The 19669-nt window shown below is 38.6% G+C and overlaps 1 protein-coding gene across 1 annotated transcript in view; it reads right to left on the bottom strand.

The window, feature by feature from the left end:
* EFHB (EF-hand domain family member B) overlaps positions 1–19669 on the bottom strand; it is a 57720-nt gene that overhangs the window by 10852 nt on the left and 27199 nt on the right. Inside the window, exons 5-9 of the mRNA XM_081825810.1 lie at positions 17945–18055; positions 14136–14265; positions 10071–10154; positions 9410–9477; positions 5831–5985 (exon numbers count right to left, since the gene is read on the bottom strand). Of these exons, the coding sequence (XP_081681936.1) occupies positions 5831–5985; positions 9410–9477; positions 10071–10154; positions 14136–14265; positions 17945–18055 (548 nt within the window). The remainder of the gene's footprint in view (positions 1–5830; positions 5986–9409; positions 9478–10070; positions 10155–14135; positions 14266–17944; positions 18056–19669) is intronic.

The raw sequence follows: 19669 nt of genomic DNA, 5'->3' as shown, positions 1-19669 counted from the left end.
GAGAGACTATGGACTCTGAGAAACAAACTGAGGGTTCTAGAGGGGAGGTGGGAGGGGGACGGGTTAGCCTGGTGATGGGTATTAAAGAGGGCACATACTAAATGGAGCACTGAGTGTTATACGCAAACAATGAATCATGGAACACTACATCAAAAACTAATGATGCAATGTATGGTGATTAACAGAACATAAAAAAAAAAAAAAAAAAAAAACTTCTGCTGCAAGCCCAAGTCAACCAAAAATGCAAACCCCATAGCCCTAGCTGAAAAGCTATATGGGATATGGCAGTTGAATCAAGGGGTCCTCAAAACTGAAATAGATGGTGCCCACAGTGATGACTTCATCACCCAATATAGCGATTTGTGTGGACTGAAAACACTGGTCGTTTGTTTCATTTTGCTGCATACCGCTCAAAACTCAAGGTAAATATTTCTTACTCTCTGTACTGAGTCATGCCCTCTGCACCCTTGATTCTCCCCTCCTCCATACCCCAACCTCACTGCTCTGAGGAGAAAGATGACTAGATGTGGGACCAAGGTCTCCCTATTCCCAAGGGAGATCAAATGCTACATGCATCTGTTCAAGTATACTATTGAACTTCAGAGGGGCAAAGTCTCAAACTTTTATGGCCTCTGGATACGGGTGCCAAAGTCATCATCCTACCCAGTGTCTAGAGAGAGGAGATGTCTGCATTCAGCTAGTGGGGTTTGGGCAGGGTTTGTTCAAAGTGGAGAAGGAAAGTTAGCAATATATTATTTCTGTAGCTTCCACTGCTGAATTTATAACTGGTACTGAAGTTTTGCATATTTGTATTACTAATGAGCCACATGTAGAGAATGCTATTACCTTTGGAGCCCCACAACCCTAATGACCCCTTTGAGCCTCAGATCTCCATGACTAACAGTTTTGACACTTAGAACCTCTAGGTCTGGTTTACTGACTTGAAACTCAGTGGTCTTCCCTGGGCTGCTGTGGCTTTTAATGAGAGCTATGAATGATCAAAAATGGACATAGTCAATCTACTCAAGGCTAGTCTCATGGCGCTGGCCAATACTCCCCTTGATGAGCCCATTATATTTTTACTGACTCTTTGACTGTTACCAATGGCCTGTCTGTTTGGTTTGCCACTTGGAAAAGGAAAACTATAGACTGGAAGATTAAAGACACTGCTTTTTAAGTCTGAAAACTATGGTAACAAATCATAGCTGTTGATTGAGCCATGTCGGTAAGTTATATAGATGCCCATGCTAAGGGTCTATTCTCTGCTCATTCTCAGACTATAATCAAGCTTCTGACTAAGCCTAAACCATCCATATTGCCAATTTTGCTACCTGGATCCATTATTGTACCAGACATGGTGACACACAAATGATTACAAAGTAAAACACTCTATGTTTATGAGGCAGAGGCTACCGCACCACATACCATACTTGTGACTTCTGACAAAATTCGGCCAATTTGTCTCATGGTGAGGGAGGACACATCACACGTAAGACATAGCCTTCATGCTCCTAGCATACTGACTACGTGGAACCTTTGTCACCTCTCAAAGCTATTGGTGATGCATCATACTGTTGACACATTTTCAAGCTATGGAATTGCTATTTCAGTTTAATCAGCCAGCTCCAAGCACAAGAGTATGGTCCATGAAATTAATCCGAGTCATGTGTTTTGCTTTCTGGACCATTTTCTGCCTGACAATGTTGTGTCTTACAGCAAAAGAGTTACTCAATAATGAGCTGTTAGTCAAGGTATTCAATGAACCTTTCCTACACCCAGCCATCCACAGCCATCTGGTAGGACTGAGCTTTGGAATAACCTTCTCAAAAATTGTCTACCCTCCTCACCAGCTTCTGGCTCACAAAACCAGTTTTATCATTGAATGCAGCTGTCTCCAAAAAGGAATAATCTCATCTCAGCTACTTCCTGGTAATGATTAAAATAAAAGGAATTGACCCTCAACTCTATGGTCAACTAATCTCTGCCAAAGCAGGAAAGAATATCCAATAGAAAAAAGACAGTCTCTTTAACAAATGGTGTTGGGAAAATTGGACAGCCACATGGAGAAGAATGAAACTAGACCATTTCCTTACACCATATGCAAAAATAGACTCAAAATGGATGAAAGGCCTAAACGTGAGACAGGAGCCCATCAAAATCCTAGAGAAACACAGGTGGCAACCTCTGTGACCTTGGCCACAGCAAGTTCTTACTAGACACATCTCCAAAGGCAAGGGAAACAAAGGCAAAAATGAACTATTGGGCCATCATCAATATAAAAGCTTTTGCACAGCAAAGGAAACAGACAAAACTAAAAGACAAGACAAAACTAAAAGACAACCGACAGAATGGGAGAAGATATTTGCAAATGTCTTATCAGATAAAGGGCTAGTATCCAAAATCTATAAAGAACTTATCAAACTCAATACCCTAAGGACAAATCATACAATCAAGAAATGGGCAGAAGACATGAACAGACATTTTTCCAAAGAAGACATACAAATGGCCAACAGACACATGAAAAAACAGACACATCACTCGGCATGAGGGAAATCCAAATCAAAACCACAATGAGATACTACCTCACACCAGTCAGAATGGCTAAAATTAACAAGTCAGGAAACAACAGATGTTGGCAAGGATGCAGAGAAAAGGGAACCCTCTTACACACTGTTGGTGGGAATGCAAGCTGGTGCAGCCACTCTGGAAGACAATATGGAGGTTCTTCAAAAAGTTGAAAATAGAGCTACCCTTCCACCCAGCAATTGCCCTACTGGGTATTTACCCCAAAGATACAAAGGTAGTGATCCGAAGGGGCACCTGCACCCCAATGTTTGTAGCAGCAATGTCCACGATAGCCAAACTATGGAAAGAGCCCAGATGTCCATTGACAGATGAATGGATAAAGAAGATGTAGTATATATATATATATACAATGGAATTCTACTCAGCCATCAAAAAAATAACATCTTGCCATTTGCAACGAAGTGGATGGAACTAGAGGGTATTATGCTATGTGAAATAAGTCAATCAGAGAAAGGCAATTATCATATGATCTCACTCATATGTGGAGTTTAAGAAACAAGGCAGAGGATCATAGGGGAAGAGAGGAAAAAATAAAACAAGATGAAATCAGAGAGGGAGACAAACCATAAGAGACTCTTAATCATAGGAAACAAACTGAGAGTTGCTGGAGGGGAGAGGGTGGGGGATGGGGATAACTGGGTGATGGAAAAAAAGAAATAAAAATAAATTAAAAATTAAAAAAAAGAATAAAAGGAATTGGAATAATATAGACCTATTTCAAAAATTTGGGACTCTACTATGACCACTTCTGGACATGATGAGTCTTTTTATTTCCCCTCTAAATTTTAAATCTCCTAAGTGGAAAGTCTACACATTATCTGGAATAATGTTTGATGTACAGTTAGTGTTCAATAAATAACAGAATTAATCCTCTAAGCCAAGAAGATTCATTTAGGAAATCATGGCTTATTTGTTCTGTTTTGTTTTTGTGTTTTTCATTAAAGTAAATCTGGGCATTCAATAGTAGAAGATTCAAATAATCAAAAATTATCCTACAGCTGTACTAGAAGACCCACATCTTATTACCCTCTCAGAAAAAAAAAAGCTCCTGGAGGACACTGAGCACTGCATTGTGCATATTAAAAGTTAACTATTTAAAAGGTATATCAACATTAAATAATTCTCGGTAATTTCCTCCCTGCTTAATTTAATTTTATCATAAGGAATGTGCCTGGTGGTTCACTAAGATAATCAACAGCTATTAAGATGATCATCTTGCCTATAATTACATTTAAAATGAAGAATTTTTAAAAAGCAGAGCACTATGTATTGTGGTAGGTTCTCTGATTCATATCACTGCTATCTAAATTTACCCTGCTATCATCTTTGTAAGATCCTTGTATTTGAGTAAAGCTTAAAATGTACTTATTTTAGCTTACATATTTTAATTTTGAAGATTCATTTTTAAATTACCTGTAAATAGCAATTGGTCTCTATTAAAAACCAGAGAAACAGTTGAATACTTACATTTTCTTTAAACACAACTTTGTGAGACATGTAGTGAGTGACTGATTGGTGTTTGTCCCTACATAATTGGTACAAACCTAAATGAGATATTTAACCCACTTTTTATTCATCAGTACAATACACACACACAGGCCTCTAATCTAAAAACAAATAAAATGAATGGATTAAACTGAATAAGCCAATGAGTAATCAAGATTTTTTTTAAGATAAAAAATGTGAAGTGTAACTTTTCTAAAATTGTGCTCAACATTGGAAGGGAGATACAAATATCATCTTTTCTTTTTGAGATAAAATTACTCTTTTTTTTCCTTCTCATATCAAGATTATGATGCACTGCATCATCGTAGGTTTATGAGCTTTTATTTGTTTAAATCAGGCTCGTTCTAAAATAGTTTCAGGCTGCCTAGAAAAATAAGTACAATTAAACAGAGCCCCAAAATTGAGGAAATCAGGGCAAAGAGAAAATAAAGATGAAATAAAATAAGAAATGTGGAATAAGGGGCGCCTGCGTGGCTCAGTCATTAAGCGTCTGCCTTCGGCTCGGGTCATGATCCCGGGGTCCAGGGATCGAGCCCTGCATCGGACTCCCTGATAGGCGGGAAGCCTGCTTCTCCCTCTCCAACTCCCCCTGCTTGTATTCCAGCTCTCTCTGTCAAATAAATAAATAAAATCTTTAAAAAAAAAAAAAAAAGAAAGAAAGAAATGTGGAATAAAAAGAGCACACAAAATGCATGCTGTAAGATCATATTCACAAACTAGATGTGTTTTGTTGAATTGGCTCTGAGCTTCCTGGTGGCCAAGTCAAAAAGGTATTCACCATCAGTACAAAGTTCATGCTGCTTATGAGGTAAAAACAAACCAGATACATAAATGAAGCACAGTTATTTCCTTTAGAAAGACTGGGTTTCTTTATAAAGAGGATACATGTGACAAAAATAAATAAAAGCCTTATGGACATAGTAACAAAATTGTGCGATGTTTCACAAGAGGTTTGTACAATAGTGCACCTTAGTATAAGCTAAAGGCAGTGCAGCTTGGTGAAAGCGATCCTGTGATGGCCTAAAATGGTGTGAGGTAATTATGCAGGCCTAGATTGATCTGACTTTATGAAAGGACACAATTTAGGTTGAAAATGGAATAATCTTACACTCTCAAAACTGAAACCACACCCTGCTCCCCCAGGGGAGAAGCATTCCAAGCTTGACTTGTACGTAGACTAACAGCACTATGTATACATACTCAACTTTAGGTATAGATGGCCTAGACCCAGGAGTCTTCCCTGGGGATCTATGATGCCCACCCTCCCGCTTTGCTCCCAGCACACTACAGTGTTAATCTGCCACAGTGGTTCTCAAACTGTATCAGAATGACCTGCAGAGCTTGTTAAAACACAATTGCTAGGCCCCAACCTGGAGTTCCCAATTCAGTAGGTGGGTCTTAGATTGCACATTTCTAATGGGTTCCCAAGTAACCCTGGTGGTGATAAAAGGACCAAACTTTGGCAACCACTGATCTACTCCAGGGGTCAGCAAACGTTTACTGTCAAGGGCCAAAAAGCAAATATTTTAGGTTTTGCAGGCCATTCAGTCTCTGCATTTGTAGTGCAAAAGCAGACATAGAACATACTTAAAACAAATTGTCATGTAAAACTATTTACAAAGACAGGTGGTGGGCTGGATTTGACCCTCAGGCCATAGTCTGCTGACCCCTGATCTACACCAACCTGCCAGGATCTATAAGCCATGCATTGTCCAAAAAACTCCATTCAAATACTAGCCTTATCATAGTGCCTGAAGGCTGCCAGCAAAGTGTCAAAGTTTTGGTAGTTAACTTTCTTCAAGTGATGTCGCACTGCTGCGATCAGGGCTCTCTGTCTATCCTTGCCTTGAAGATATTCACCCGGAAGTCTGTTATGGATGAGATCACCAGCTCCTATTAAAAAAAGGGAGGGGGGAGTCTTTTATCTGAATTTAAACTCTGTTAATATTATTCCCATCCTAAGAAAGAGATCTAGCAGTCTGTGAATGAAAAAAACCTCACGCTTAAATCTGACACTATTATGCAGCATGACAGAAAATCCTTGTGTATAAAAAAGTACATAAAGTAATTAATAAAACTTCATACTTCTGTTTTATGTTTATGTTCTACTTCTCTGCTCAATGAAAAAGTTCGCACAAAATGATTTTGGGCTGGGGAGATGGGGGGGAATCATCAGCCCTACTTGGCTGTCTTTCCTAAGATTTTAAGCCCTTGCCTCTCTGCTTCTTTGCAGACATTTGTCTGCAATGCTGAGGATCTGAAAAATAGGGAGGAGTCCATGTGGAGGCCACTCTAAATGCCGTGAAGTTGACTAAACTTCTGGGATCCCTTGTAAAAATTGAACTCAAATACCCTACTCCCGCCTAATATGAATTCCCAGTCTGCCTTCAGTATGCATTATAAGTTCCCATTTCTCAGCCCTGCTTCCCGGGTACAACCACACCAACCCTCATCCACAATTCTATTAACTGAGTCCTGACCCACAACCCCCTCAGTTATCTGGAAGTCATAAACTCTCCACCTGCTATATCCCCTCAGACCTGGCCCTTGCTTCCATTTATCATTCATGACTTAAAGGAACTTCCACAGATTATGACACAAAGAAAGTACAAACATACACACTGCCTATAAGCATTCCTTGCCACTCCCTTTTGGGAAACATTCCTTGGATGTTAATGGTGACAGAGCTCAGACTAGAGTGGACCATGTTGCTCCAGATGTGATGGTGGATGTCACAGGAAGGAACCTTTTGCTTCAGTTCATTTTCCCCTGGCCTACACACCTCCCTTCCTGCTTGCTTAGGTCAGGATCATGTTGGCAGTTGGCTGTGACATCCTAGATGGAATAATTTAAATCACTACATCCGCTGCAGTTCACAGCAACTAATATTTATATAAGGCCCTATATTAGGCTCTGTCAAGAGTCTCTTTTAATAGGTACTCACTGCACCTCTAAGATTCTTACTTATTATAAAATCAGGAGCTAATCCCACATATTCTGATAAAAGTCATGTTTTTAGGGGTAGATGGGGTTGAGAAGCCCACAACTAATGCTGGTTCCAGGAACCAGACAAGTGCCTCAGACCAAAATCAAGTGGACAAAGCACAAGTAAGGCTCTGTGAGAGGAAATCAAGACAGTGAGAGTGATTTTTGACAAATAAGCAGGGCTTCCTCTCCTCATCCATATCCCTGCCTCTGATATAAACACTGGGGTGGCTATTGTGTATAATGGAGATCTTCCTTCTTCCACAAAATGGCTCTTGGTTGAGTTTTTATCTTCGGAGGCCTTCCCTCTCCATTAACATGCAAAAATAACCATTTGAATGATGGTTTTTTCAATTCCACCTGGTTTTCCCACCATAATCCCACTATGTGTAACTCCTGCTGAGTGAGATGTATGCTGATATTTTCTTCTGGCTTGGCCCTGAAAGAATAGGTATGAAGCTCATGTAAAATCATTTGCAATTACTCAAGGGTCGTCTCTATAGAGCTGAAGTCAGGAGCACAAGTTCTGGCCCTGGGAGACCCATGACCTAGCTACCACACCATGGCTGTCAGAAAAGCCAAGCAAGCTCTTTAATTGTACTCTGCCTGCAACCAGTTCCCATGAGGCAGTACTGTCCACTGGTCTTGGATTTTCCTTTACCTTACCTCTGCTCTGGTGCATTCTTGGAGCTGGCCACAGCCCTTGTGCTCTTCCTGGAGGTGTCTTAACATTACCAATAACTCCAGGCCTTAGGGATGAGACATTCTTTGTACTGCTGCCTTTATTTCCATAAGTAAGTGTAAAGGAGAAATCCAGGCCCAGTAAAGAAATCAGTATGTTTCTAGAAGCAGGAGCTTTCTGCAGAATAAATGCCATTAGTTGACCCCAGTAATCATCATAAAAGATGAGAACCTAGAGTTAATCTGCATCCATCCCTAAACTCTAGGAAAAGTCCAAAGAGGATTTAGAGTCCCCTTTCACAGTTAAACTATGCAGGACCAATCCTGGTACTGATACTTATGTATTTTTAAAATTATTAATGTCAGTGGTTTTCCTTTTCATTTTGTAATACTATCTCATTCAATTTGTAGGGATAACTTTGATCAACTATTAGGAAATTTGTCAATGTTGTCAAATTGTCAAAATGATAAACTATGTGTTGGATTCACCAATTCATGCTATAAATATTTGTGAAAAATGTACTGTGTGCTAGACTCCGAGGATCCAACAGACAGCAAGACGGAGCACCCACCAGGATGAAGTGTGCCCTCAAGTAAGCAGAATTTACCATGATTACCTATTTATTTTTCAGGCCAATTGATGGATTTCCTAAATCATCTCTTAACCACTCTTACAGGTAGGAAGAGCCTCTAAGATGGATAGGCATACATTAAACATGTAACAGTTCATCTAAAAACAGAACTGAAATACAATCTCCTAATTAATGCAATTACTGATATTCTAAAACACTGTTTCATAAGCTCAATAAATATATATTTTGTCAGTGAGTGGGCTTTAGCTAAAACATTTTCAGTAGCAGTTCTTAAACCTTCGTGTACATAAGAGCCTACTGGATCAGAATGTCTGGGCATAGGTCCCAGGAACGTGCGTATTTAATAAATTCCCTGGGTGATTTCAATGCAAGTAGACTACAGACTATATTTTGAGAACCACCGATATACAGCCCAGCCCTGATAAGTTTTAGCATAGTCTTCCCTTTGAATGTCTACCGTATAGATCGCTTAGAAATAAAGACAAAATCCTGGCAAGTTTCTTCTGCCACTTTATGGATTAATTGATTGATTGGCTGGTGGGAAGAGAGTGGCTCTTAATTATGTGATTGAAGAGTACAGTGGTTTCTCAAACTTGAATGTGCTTACAATTAATCTGGGAATATCGTAAAATGCAGTTTCAGTTTCAGTAGGTCTGGTGTGGAGCCTGAGATTCTGCATTGCTAAGAAACTTGCAGGGGACACCAACACTGCCAGTCTGCAGACCACCTTCTGAGTAACAGGGACCTAGTACAATGCTTGAATTCATTAAAAAGCTGCCTCAAATCACCTTGGCTTATTTAATACAGGCCATATTTATTTTCTAAATAAAGTTCTGAGCCTTGACGACACTTATTCATTCACAAAGGCTTTAAACTGTACCTATTTCAAACAGAATATGAACATTTTTTTCTTTTTTTGTGCTACAAATTGTTCATTAATGTCAATGTAATATTTTAAGCCTTTAAAATTCGAAGTTTGAAAGAAGGAGATGGTGAATTTAACCACATAACTTTGTAAGGATGTTGCTGTTTTTTAAGGAGAAACTTTGTATATTTACCATACTCCTCAGCACGGAGACAAGCTCCAAATGTGTGGTCTGGGGGAACAGTCATTGTTTCTGCAATGCTATCAAAGAAAACAAATCCTTTAGTTAAAATACTCACCACGTGGCATCTCTGGAATTTAAAATATGCTTGCCATATGTTTTTAATAGCCTGTATTTCTCCTATAACCAAACTATGAATATCAAACAGAAGTTCTCCAGCTGATCTTCTGTCTAATCTTCCACTTGCTCAGGCAATGGTTAAAGGCTTTCCCTGGCTTTCAGTAGCCCAAATTTAAAAAGAAAATTAAGAACATACTCAAAGCAGAATATGGAAGTAGAAACAGACAGGCAGACAGACAGAGACAGGGAAGAGAGAGAGAGGGGAAAAAAAAATGTAACATGATAAATTAAATTTCTAGTATCCCAGAAATAAAGCTTTACATAAAATTCTCCCTCCCTGGTCTCTGAATGCCCGCTTCATCTCAGAGGACTCAACACTTTCCTAGAACCCCAGGCCCTACAGAAGCTAAGAGAGTTCCCTGATTATCACAAAAGGATGACTTTCTTACTTAATGGATAGAACCTAACAGAAAACAAACCAACATTTACCGAAAGAGTACTTTTTATATTCCATCCCAAGACACTATCAATTCAAAGTTAATTATTAACTTACGGATCTAAAACTCTTCCAAGTTTATGTTGAAACTTTTCTTTGAAATCATCAACTCTTTTGGATACGACCTTAGCTCCTCTTTTCCTATAAAATTAGAAAGCTGTCAAGCATCTCTATTATCTAAGTATTCTTGGCTGCCAAATACACATACAATGAGAAATACCATAGTATCATTGGTTCTTTTTTTTCTTAATTATTATTATTTATTTTATTATTATTTTTTTTTTTAGAGAGAGAGAGCCCCAGCGGGGAGGGGAGGGGCAGAAAGAGGGAGAAAATCTTAAGCAGGCTCCATATCCAGCGTGGAGCCCCACACGGGGCTTGATCTCAAGACCCTGAGATCATGACCTGAGCTGAAATCAAGATTCAGACACAACCAACTGAGCCACGCAGGTGCCCCTTGGAATACCATAGTATCATTTGGGCCATCAAAACATACACACAGGGGCGCCTGGGTTGCTCAGTCATTAAGTGTCTGCCTTCGGCTCAGGTCATGATTCCAGGGTTCTGGGATAGAGTCCTGTGTCAGGCTCCCTGCTCAGCGGGAAGCCTCCTTCTCCCTCTCCCACTCTCCCTGCTTGAGTTCCCTCTTTGCTGTGTCTTTCTCTGTCAAATAAATATCTTTAAAAAAAAAAAAATACACACAGTTTCAAGAAAAGTTATATGCTAAAAAAAAGCTGTATTATACAGATAAGTTTATAACAGAATATAACATTTTATCTAAATATAACATTTTGGGGGCACCTGGGTGGCTCAGTAGTTAAGCGTCTGCCTTCAGCTCGGGTCATGATCCCAGGGTCCTGGGATCAAACCCCGCATGGGGCTCCCTGCTCGCCAGGAGGCCTGCTTCTCCCTCTCCCTTTCCCCCTGCTTGTGTTCCCTCCTGGCTGTGTCTCTGTCAAATAAATATATAAAATCTTTTTTTAAAAAAATAACATTTTGTCTAAAGACTAAGACAAGCAGATTTAAAATTTTTTCAGTAAACAAAACCAAGGTGTTAACATTATCATAAATGCAACTACTAAAATTTCTAGAAGAAAATTAAGGACCAAATAAATAAATAACCAAAGGATATAAACAGATAATTCACACCTAGTAACAAATATATGGAGAAATTATGATTCCCTCCAGTAATAAATCTATAATAAAAGAAAAACAAAGTGGTACTTTGAATGCAGTACATAAGCAAATAGAGAGACAGACAGAAAGAGAGAATACCTAACATTAGCACAATGTATGGTAAAACACTTGGTAGATTGCTAGTGCAAATTGCTATAATCCTTTTGGAAATAATTTGGTAATATGATTCAAAAAGCATAAAAATGGTCATTCCCTTTTATCTATGTCTGATAACCAATCCTAGGAAGATAATCCACACAATAATTTAAAATGTGGGAAAGTGGGGCACCTGGGTGGCTCAGTTGGTTAAGCGACTGCCTTCAGCTCAGGTCATGATCCTGGAGTCTCTGGATCGAGTCCCGCATCAGGCTCCCTGCTCGGCAGGGAGTCTGCTTCGTCCTCTGACCCTATCCCCTCTCATGTGTTCTCTCTCTCTCATTCTCTCTCTCTCAAATAAATAAATAAATAAAATCTTTAAAATTAAAATGTGGGAAAGTTATAGATATAAAAATGTTTGTAGCCTCATTGACTACAAAGGAAAAAAAAAAGAAGATAAATGTTTGATCATGGAGGGTGATTAAATTATGTCACACTGACAAGAATACAGTTTGCATACATTTTAAATATTGGTTATTAAGAATACACAATATAAAATTATTTCATGTTAAGTGAAAAAGCAGGATATAAAATAGGATTGCACTCTGATTAAAGCTATGTAAACATTTACACAGGAAGCTACACTAGAAAGAAATACATTAAAAAGATAACAGTGGTTGAATTTTGGAGACAGGATTATGGGTGATTTTATTTTGCCAATTTTCTGTAACATGATTTCATTACTTCTATCACTGTGATTAAATGAACAAGGTTTCTTTTGAGAACTGGAAAATTACAACACTATTTAATAACATTAAAATTAATAAATTCTCTATTGTTTTGTTAAGACTAAAAACAATGAACATTTAATTCTTAAACTCCATTTGCTTTTAAAACTATTTCCTGTACTATTGAAATACCGAGCTGAATAAATTTCTGGAGAAGAGTGACACTCTGTGGAGAAACAAAAGATGAAATATAAAGTAGTTCATCTCTTCTGTCTTCCTTTACTTCCCATTAGTTCAAAAACGGGGAAAAAAGAACAATACTGGTATAGTCAGAATAAATCAATGGCAGTTTAAGGGCCATAATTTGAACAAATAAAGTTGACATTCTAAAAACCAGTTCCAAAGGGCATAATTAGGAACATGCAGGGATGAAGTGGGTAAGGATTATAAGTCACAGAGCCTACTCCTTTTGCCCTAAAAGTGCCTGGATTATGTTTCTGGAAGATCTAGGAAGTATCTGTAAGCAGTCACGTATGTCGAAATATCCGTAACTGCACAACATCATTGCACAGCCTCACAGCATTCACTGAACAGCTTGAAATAAAGGCCCTTCTTCTGTACTCCAAAGAAAATTATCTCATACAGGTTTAGTAGAATACTTTAAGAACTTATTTGGTATTTGTGTTTTACCATTATTGTTTTTGAATAATTCAAGTATTAGAAACTCAAATAATAAAAAAATAGAAGAGGAATGGAAATCGATATTTCAGGCCCATGATCATAGAATCCAGTGCCTATAAACCTGGTAGAGTAGTTAGCAATAGCCTCTGGAGCCACACTGCCTGGGTTTTATTCCTACCCCTAGCACTTCTTAGCTGCATAGTATTGGGTAATGACTTAACTTCTGTGTACCTCAGTTTCTTCATCTGTAAAATCGAAAGGATAAAAATTATAATGCACCTACCTCACGGAGTTATTGGTAGGATTAATTTAATACTATGTAAAGCACTTAGCACTTTGCCTCTGTAACAGGGAGCTCCTACAGACCAGACAGACAAATGAGCCAGGCAAGTTGGGTATCTGTGGGAAGGCAAACTTCCTGTGCACACTGAGACCCATGGAGACTTGGATGGCCAGCATCCTCTTTAAAGAGGGCAGAAGGCAAAACAAATCCACTTCCAGCATTAATATATAGAAGTGCAAGCACAATGTATTAGGTTCCTGTGGTTGCTGCAACAAATTCCCACAAACTGGTGACTTTATTTATTTTTTTTTAAAGATTTTATTTATTTATTATAGCGAGAGCAGGAACACAAGCAGGGGGAGTGAGAGAGGGAGCAGCAGGCTTCCCGCCAAGCAGGGAGCCTGATGCGGGGCTCGATCCCAGGACCCTGGGATCATGACCTGAGCCGAAGGCAGACGCCCAACGACTGAGCCACCCAGGCACCCCAAACTGGTGACTTTAAAAAAGCATTCTCCCACAATTCTGGAGGCCGGAAGTCACAAGTCAAAGTGTCAGCAAAGCTGTATTCTCTCCAAAGGCTCTAGGGGAGAATCTATTCATTGCTTCTTCCAACATTTGGAGGCTATTGGCATTCTTTGGCCTTTCTTGGCTTGAGACCAAGCATGTGACTCTTGGTTTCAGCTCAGGTTGTGATCTTGGGGTCTGCAATCTCGGGGTCATGAGATCAAGCCCCATGTCGAGCCCTGTGTCGAGTCGCACGTTGGGCTCTGCGCTCAGCACGGAGTCTGCTTGGGTTTCTCTCCCCCTCTCCCTCTGCCCACCCCCTCTAAAGTAAATAAATGAATCTTTAAAAAAAAGAAAAGAAAAAACATGAATAGGGTTAATTCTATAGATTACAAACATGCACATATATCTTCAGATCTGCTATTTATAAAGGCATGAAGTAATTTAGAATGACACACATACACAGTATCATGGTTATCTCTGGGAGAACTGGATGGTTTGAAAACATATCACTGTATGTCTTTTCCTATTAATTTTATGTTTTAACCATATCAATGTATTACACCTCTTCAAAAAATAAATTTAATCTACAACTCTTCTTCCATGTGTCATATATCTAATACCTGTTTCAGAACCCAATATAATTAAACTTACATTTGTAGCTCATGGAGCCAATATAAAGTTTTTGCCATGGCTCTTCCATCATTAAAATGTGGTGTTGGGACCCCATACAAGTTAAACCTATGGAAACTTGATGGGTTATACTTTCGGTTCTTTGCTTCTCCTGTGAAAAAAAGAGGAAGCAACACAAATAACCTTATCTTGGCAGAAGCACATTATGCTCTCATTGACAATGAAAATGAGAGTGGGAACTAAATGGAATTGTAACAGTGCCAGGATTGTACAGATTTGGCTACAGAGGACAAGCATTCTCCCACATGAGCTGGGAGACTGGTAGGACAAGAGTTCCTGTGTTAATACTTGGTAGGTAAGTAGGGAAATGATGGAGGAGAAAGACATATAAATGATGAATAATGCAGGCCCCATTAATGTTACAGAAATCCTCAAGATCAGGGGAGGTACTGCAATGCTTTGGGACACCAGCTGTCCTTTCCATTCTGCTAAGATCTGAGAGGCTGTTGTTTTGTACTTGCTCTCACCAAGATTTGGTGAGATCATCAGAACACTGCAACCCTCCCATTTCATTATAATCACTTATCTCATATTAGAAACTGAAGCCTGAGAACCCAAAGGGAGGTCTTTATACTTAGGATCTAATACTGTACTTTTTGAAGTCATGATGTGGTATTAGTTTTCTATTTCTAGATAAGAAAAGTAAGACTAAAACTAGAGATCAACTAAAAGGTTAAGAAATGATGGAGACTGGGGCACCTGGGTGGCTCAGTCGTTAAGTGTCTGCCTTCAGCTCAGGTCTTGATCCCAGGGTCCTGGGATTGAGCCCCACATCGGGCTCCCTGCTCCACGGGAAGCCTGCTTCTCCCTCTCCCACTCCCCCTACTTGTGTTCCCTCTCTCTCTGTCTCTCTCTGTGTCAAAAAATAAATAAAAAATTTTAGAAAGAAAGAAATGATGGAGATTCAGCCCCACTAGTAACCCAAACAATGTAAATAAAAACAATAATGTAAAATCCTAATTTGTCTTTCAGTTAAGTAAAAATAAAGAAGATTGGCAGGGCTCACTATTAAGGAGGATGTGGGGAAATGGAAATTCTAATATACTATAGGTGTGAGGGCGAATTGGGGCAGCTATTCAGATGGATGGTTTGGCTCTAAGAGTAAATATTTCAAATGCTCATAAATTTAGGAATGTATCCTAAAAACATGTATCACATTCACAAAGATATATAGGCATTGTATTTTGTAACACTGAAAAATACAATATAGATATTGACATGAAAAGGCAACTAAGGTATTTCATTAAATGGGGGGGAAGCAAATAGAAAAAAGTATATATGATGGGGAACAAAACACATGTATATACTCACATATGAACACACAAAGAAAGGCATCTGTGAAAGATGGAATTATGGGAGCTTTTCTTTGTATTTTATAAAAGAAACACGTATTGCTTGTAATGACTAAAATTAAGTGTATTTAAAAGATGTTATATATTTATTGTTATTGAATGGTGCCCTTGACATATTATTTTAAATAAAAAACATTTAATGTATATAGCAGGTTCCCCAGAAGCATGGAGAATATTATCCCATTTAACTAAAGATAGATAGCTTAGTGCATGCAGGTTAGAAAGATGTTCAATATATTTCAATGTTACATTTACTTTCTCTTTTTTTTTTTGAGATATGTATGTATGTATGTGTGTATTTGTTTTAATATTTATTTAAGTAAACTCTACCCCCAATGTAGGGCTCGAACTATGACCCCGAGATCAAGAGTCACATGCTCTTCCAACTGAGCCAGACAGGCACCCTAAAGATCTTTTTTTTAAGTAATTGCTGCACCCAACGTGGGGCTTGAACTTACATCCGCGAGATCAAGAGTTGCATGCTCTAACGACTGGATCAGCCAGATGCTCCCCCCCATTTTATTGAGATATTTAAATTCTCTACAATTATTATATATTTTTATAATAAAAAATAAAGCTTGGGGTGCCTGGGTGGCTCAGATGGTTAAGCGTCTGCCTTCAGCTCAGGTCATGATCCCAGGGTCCTGGGATCGAGTCCCGTATCAGGCTCCTTGCTCAGCAGAGAGCCTGCTTCTCCCTCTGCCTGCCACTCTCCCTGCTTGTGCTCTCTCTCTCACACAAATAAATAAATAAAATCTTTAAAAACAAATAAATAAAGCTACTTTCATTATGAGAAAAAATAAGGACAATATTAAAAAGATTGGATCCTGTGCCTTTTCTTTTTTTTTTTAATATTTTATTTATTTATTTGAGAGAGACAGCACGAGAGGGGGAGGGTCAAAGGGAGAAGCAGACTCCCCACTGAGCAGGGAGCCCGATGCAGGACTCGATCCCAGGACCCTGAGATCATGACCTGAGCGGAAGACAGATGCTTAACGACTGAGCCACCCAGGCGCCCAATTCTGTGCCTTTTCAAGAGACCACTGAGGCTTCCATAAAAATCAGCAAAGGAAGGTAATGTCAATCATTTTATAGTCCATTAGACTCTACTAAAAATAAAAAAAATCTACACTCATTTTCCTCCAACTGCTAAATGCATATATCTAATTACAGGTTGTTTATATATATATATAGTTTGAAAAAAATTAAAAGGCATTGGATTTTATTGCACAATACATGCTAAACTTTTTCAAAAAATGAATAAAATATTTTCACGAAAGAGGGAGAGAGGGAAGGAGGAATAAGGGAAGGGAGGACTGGAGGGAGGAGAGAAAGAAAAGGAGGGAGAGAGCCAGGGAGGTAGACGAGGTACCAGTAACCAGTGACACAGTAAGGGTAAGCGGCAGTAGTATGAATAGGAGGGCAGAGATAATCTCAGGACTGGATGTGTTCAAGTGTAGGGGAAGCAGCAGAGACTGGCCATGAAAGAAGAGAATGACAGATTCTAGACAGTAGACCAATGGGCATAGGAAACAGGCCCAGCTATGAGCAGAATTAGGAGGAAGAACACAAAGAGGAACTATGGTGTGAGGGGATGGAGAGGGAGGAGAAAAAGTGAAGAAATGAGAGAAAGCAAGGATGAGAGGGACCTTGCGTTACAGTAAAGGGCAAGTCTTGCTTCTAGCTAATGAGGATTGAGTTCATGAATCAATCATACACAATCCACTGGCTTTCTCAGAACATATATCAGTGTCTAATTCCCGGTCTTCTATTACATCAAGATTCCACTTAGCATCAACATGTCAACAATTAAGTTGTATTTCGCAGCACTGTAAACATCTAATGCCTTTTAGTTGTGCTAGAGAATAGTTCTGGTAATATGCTACATTAGACAAAATCACATCATAATAATAGTAATTGAGCCCCTACTATGTTCCAGGCACTATGAAAGCATTTTGCAGGCACTCACCTAATCCTCATAATATTATTATCCCCATTTAAGAGATTAGACTAAATGATGGTAAGATAAATAAAATATCCGAAGCCTAAAGACAGTAAATGGACAAGCAAGGATTTGAACCTATTCTATTTGATTCAAAAATTGTGTACTGACCATTACCCAACCTTAGTACTTAGAATAATCCTAACATCTGAATAAGAGCAGTATTTTTTAAGCCTAAAACTAACATGTAACCTTTCTTAGATGTTTTCCCTATTAATAATACATACATTTCTACATCTTATATACAAAATGCCTAAGTATATGTGTTCCTAGCTATCAGGGTTTATGATCTTATGAATAATAAGTTATTATTTACTGATCACTTATTATACGCCAGGCATTTAACTTTATGCACATAATCTCCTTTACTCCTCTTCACAAATCCTCAGATATATTTTACACAGGAAGACACTTACCCACATAATAATCGTTGTGAGAAACAATATACAGATCATGTCCTTCCTTTCCTTCCTTAAATACTTCTTCATAGGGTTTTGGTGGATTCACTACATCTCTAGCAGATAATTCTAAAGGAAGAATTAAAGAAATCAGTTTTAAGGTAACTTTCATCTATATAACATATTTAAATCGACTAGAACAGATGGCAAATGAGGTATGCCAATGACATAAACTACATGGGCCCTCAGAGAACACAAATAAAGATTTAGCAAGAAAGAGGACACCACCTATGCGTTACTGTCCTAGGGACCCGCACTTGACCTGGCTCACTCCCTAGAATTCTGAAGAATATCAGAACTCTGTATTGGTTAACTATTTAGGTTGTCCTGAGCTGTATTCCAAGCCTGTATAAATTTCTGATTGTGAGACACTCAGGACAATGTTGATTTCAGTTTGCTCCGGGCTTCCCAAGATGTTCTAAGCAAATTTGAATCACAAGTCAGTTTCAGAAACCCTGATGCCCTGTGGGAGTAGACTAGGTGACAGCTGTAGACTGAAGCGTACACCCTAAGTCTGTTTTGATCTGAATATCCATCTTCAAAGTAGCCAAAATTGCCAGGGAAAATCACTGGAATCAGGAAGAAATTCTTCCTACTGATCCCAAACCTAGAGCAATAAGATGTTTGTTTAATAGCTGCTTTCCCATGACTGGTGGGCCCCAGTTTTATATACAGTGAATTATTTTGTTTTTATTGTTTGTGTAATGATTTTTAAATATAATTCCATTCATAATTTCGTTCTTCTCTTCCTAACAACATAGATTCAGTGTTTTCTTTTGGACTTCTGCCAAGAATTGCAGTCTGTAAACAAATAGTTAAGAATACCAGAAAGTAGGTCAACTCAAAATAATCCTGTAAAGCAGTACTTTTTGTCTGACATATGAACTATTATACCTACGAATAGACAAATACATGTCTTGGAACATTCTTTCTATTATATATTTAAATGAGGTATACCTTGACAGAACTTTCATATTAAATTGTCTAATCCTAGATAGCAGTTATGATATAATTACTGCAATGCTGTAATGCCATGTCTACATAAATACAATTTTAAAATCCTATTATAAAGTAAAAAGATACATCATCTGCTCTAAACTACATTTTTTCAAGTTTCAAACTTTAACTGATTTTAACTTTAGATCGGATATGATCAAGTTGTAGACTTGGCTGATTTTGCATCCCAAGAGAGAGGCATAATTTATTTCCAGAGTGGGTGTTACTATGTTAAGGAACATAATCTAATGGCCCTTTTGGTGAAAAAAAAAAAAAAAAAGATAAGGTTCCTGAGATAGAGCCTTAATGGGCGCAGAAAAACAAAGAGAACCAAATTTCTTTGCAGGATAAAGAAAAATGGAAGTTGAGGTCTCCTGTGGTTAAGACCCCTGGAGAGAGAGGGTAAGAGACATGAAAACGAGAGGAGGAGATAAATGTGAAGCAGGTGGAAGGAAAAGAAGCCTGGAACTTCAGAAGAAATAGTGGCCTGTGACCAATTCCATTATAAGTTGTTGTTTGTTGGAAGATGCACTCTACTCCCTAAGTTCTGCTTTACATGCTGCCTGCCTTTGGCATATGCGGGTAGACATTGTGGATCTGCACGGATGGAGTGCAGTACACAGCATTTGCCAAACTTATTTGTTCCATGGTCTGCTTCATAAAGAGTTAAGAGTTATGAACACATCA

This window comes from Leptonychotes weddellii, chromosome 1 (assembly GCF_054177405.1).
Source record: "Leptonychotes weddellii isolate Sample4059 chromosome 1, ASM5417740v2, whole genome shotgun sequence".
In the NCBI taxonomy this organism is placed as follows: domain Eukaryota; kingdom Metazoa; phylum Chordata; class Mammalia; order Carnivora; family Phocidae; genus Leptonychotes; species Leptonychotes weddellii.
Note: the sequence above shows the minus strand (reverse complement) of the source record. Positions and strands in the feature narration are given on the sequence as shown.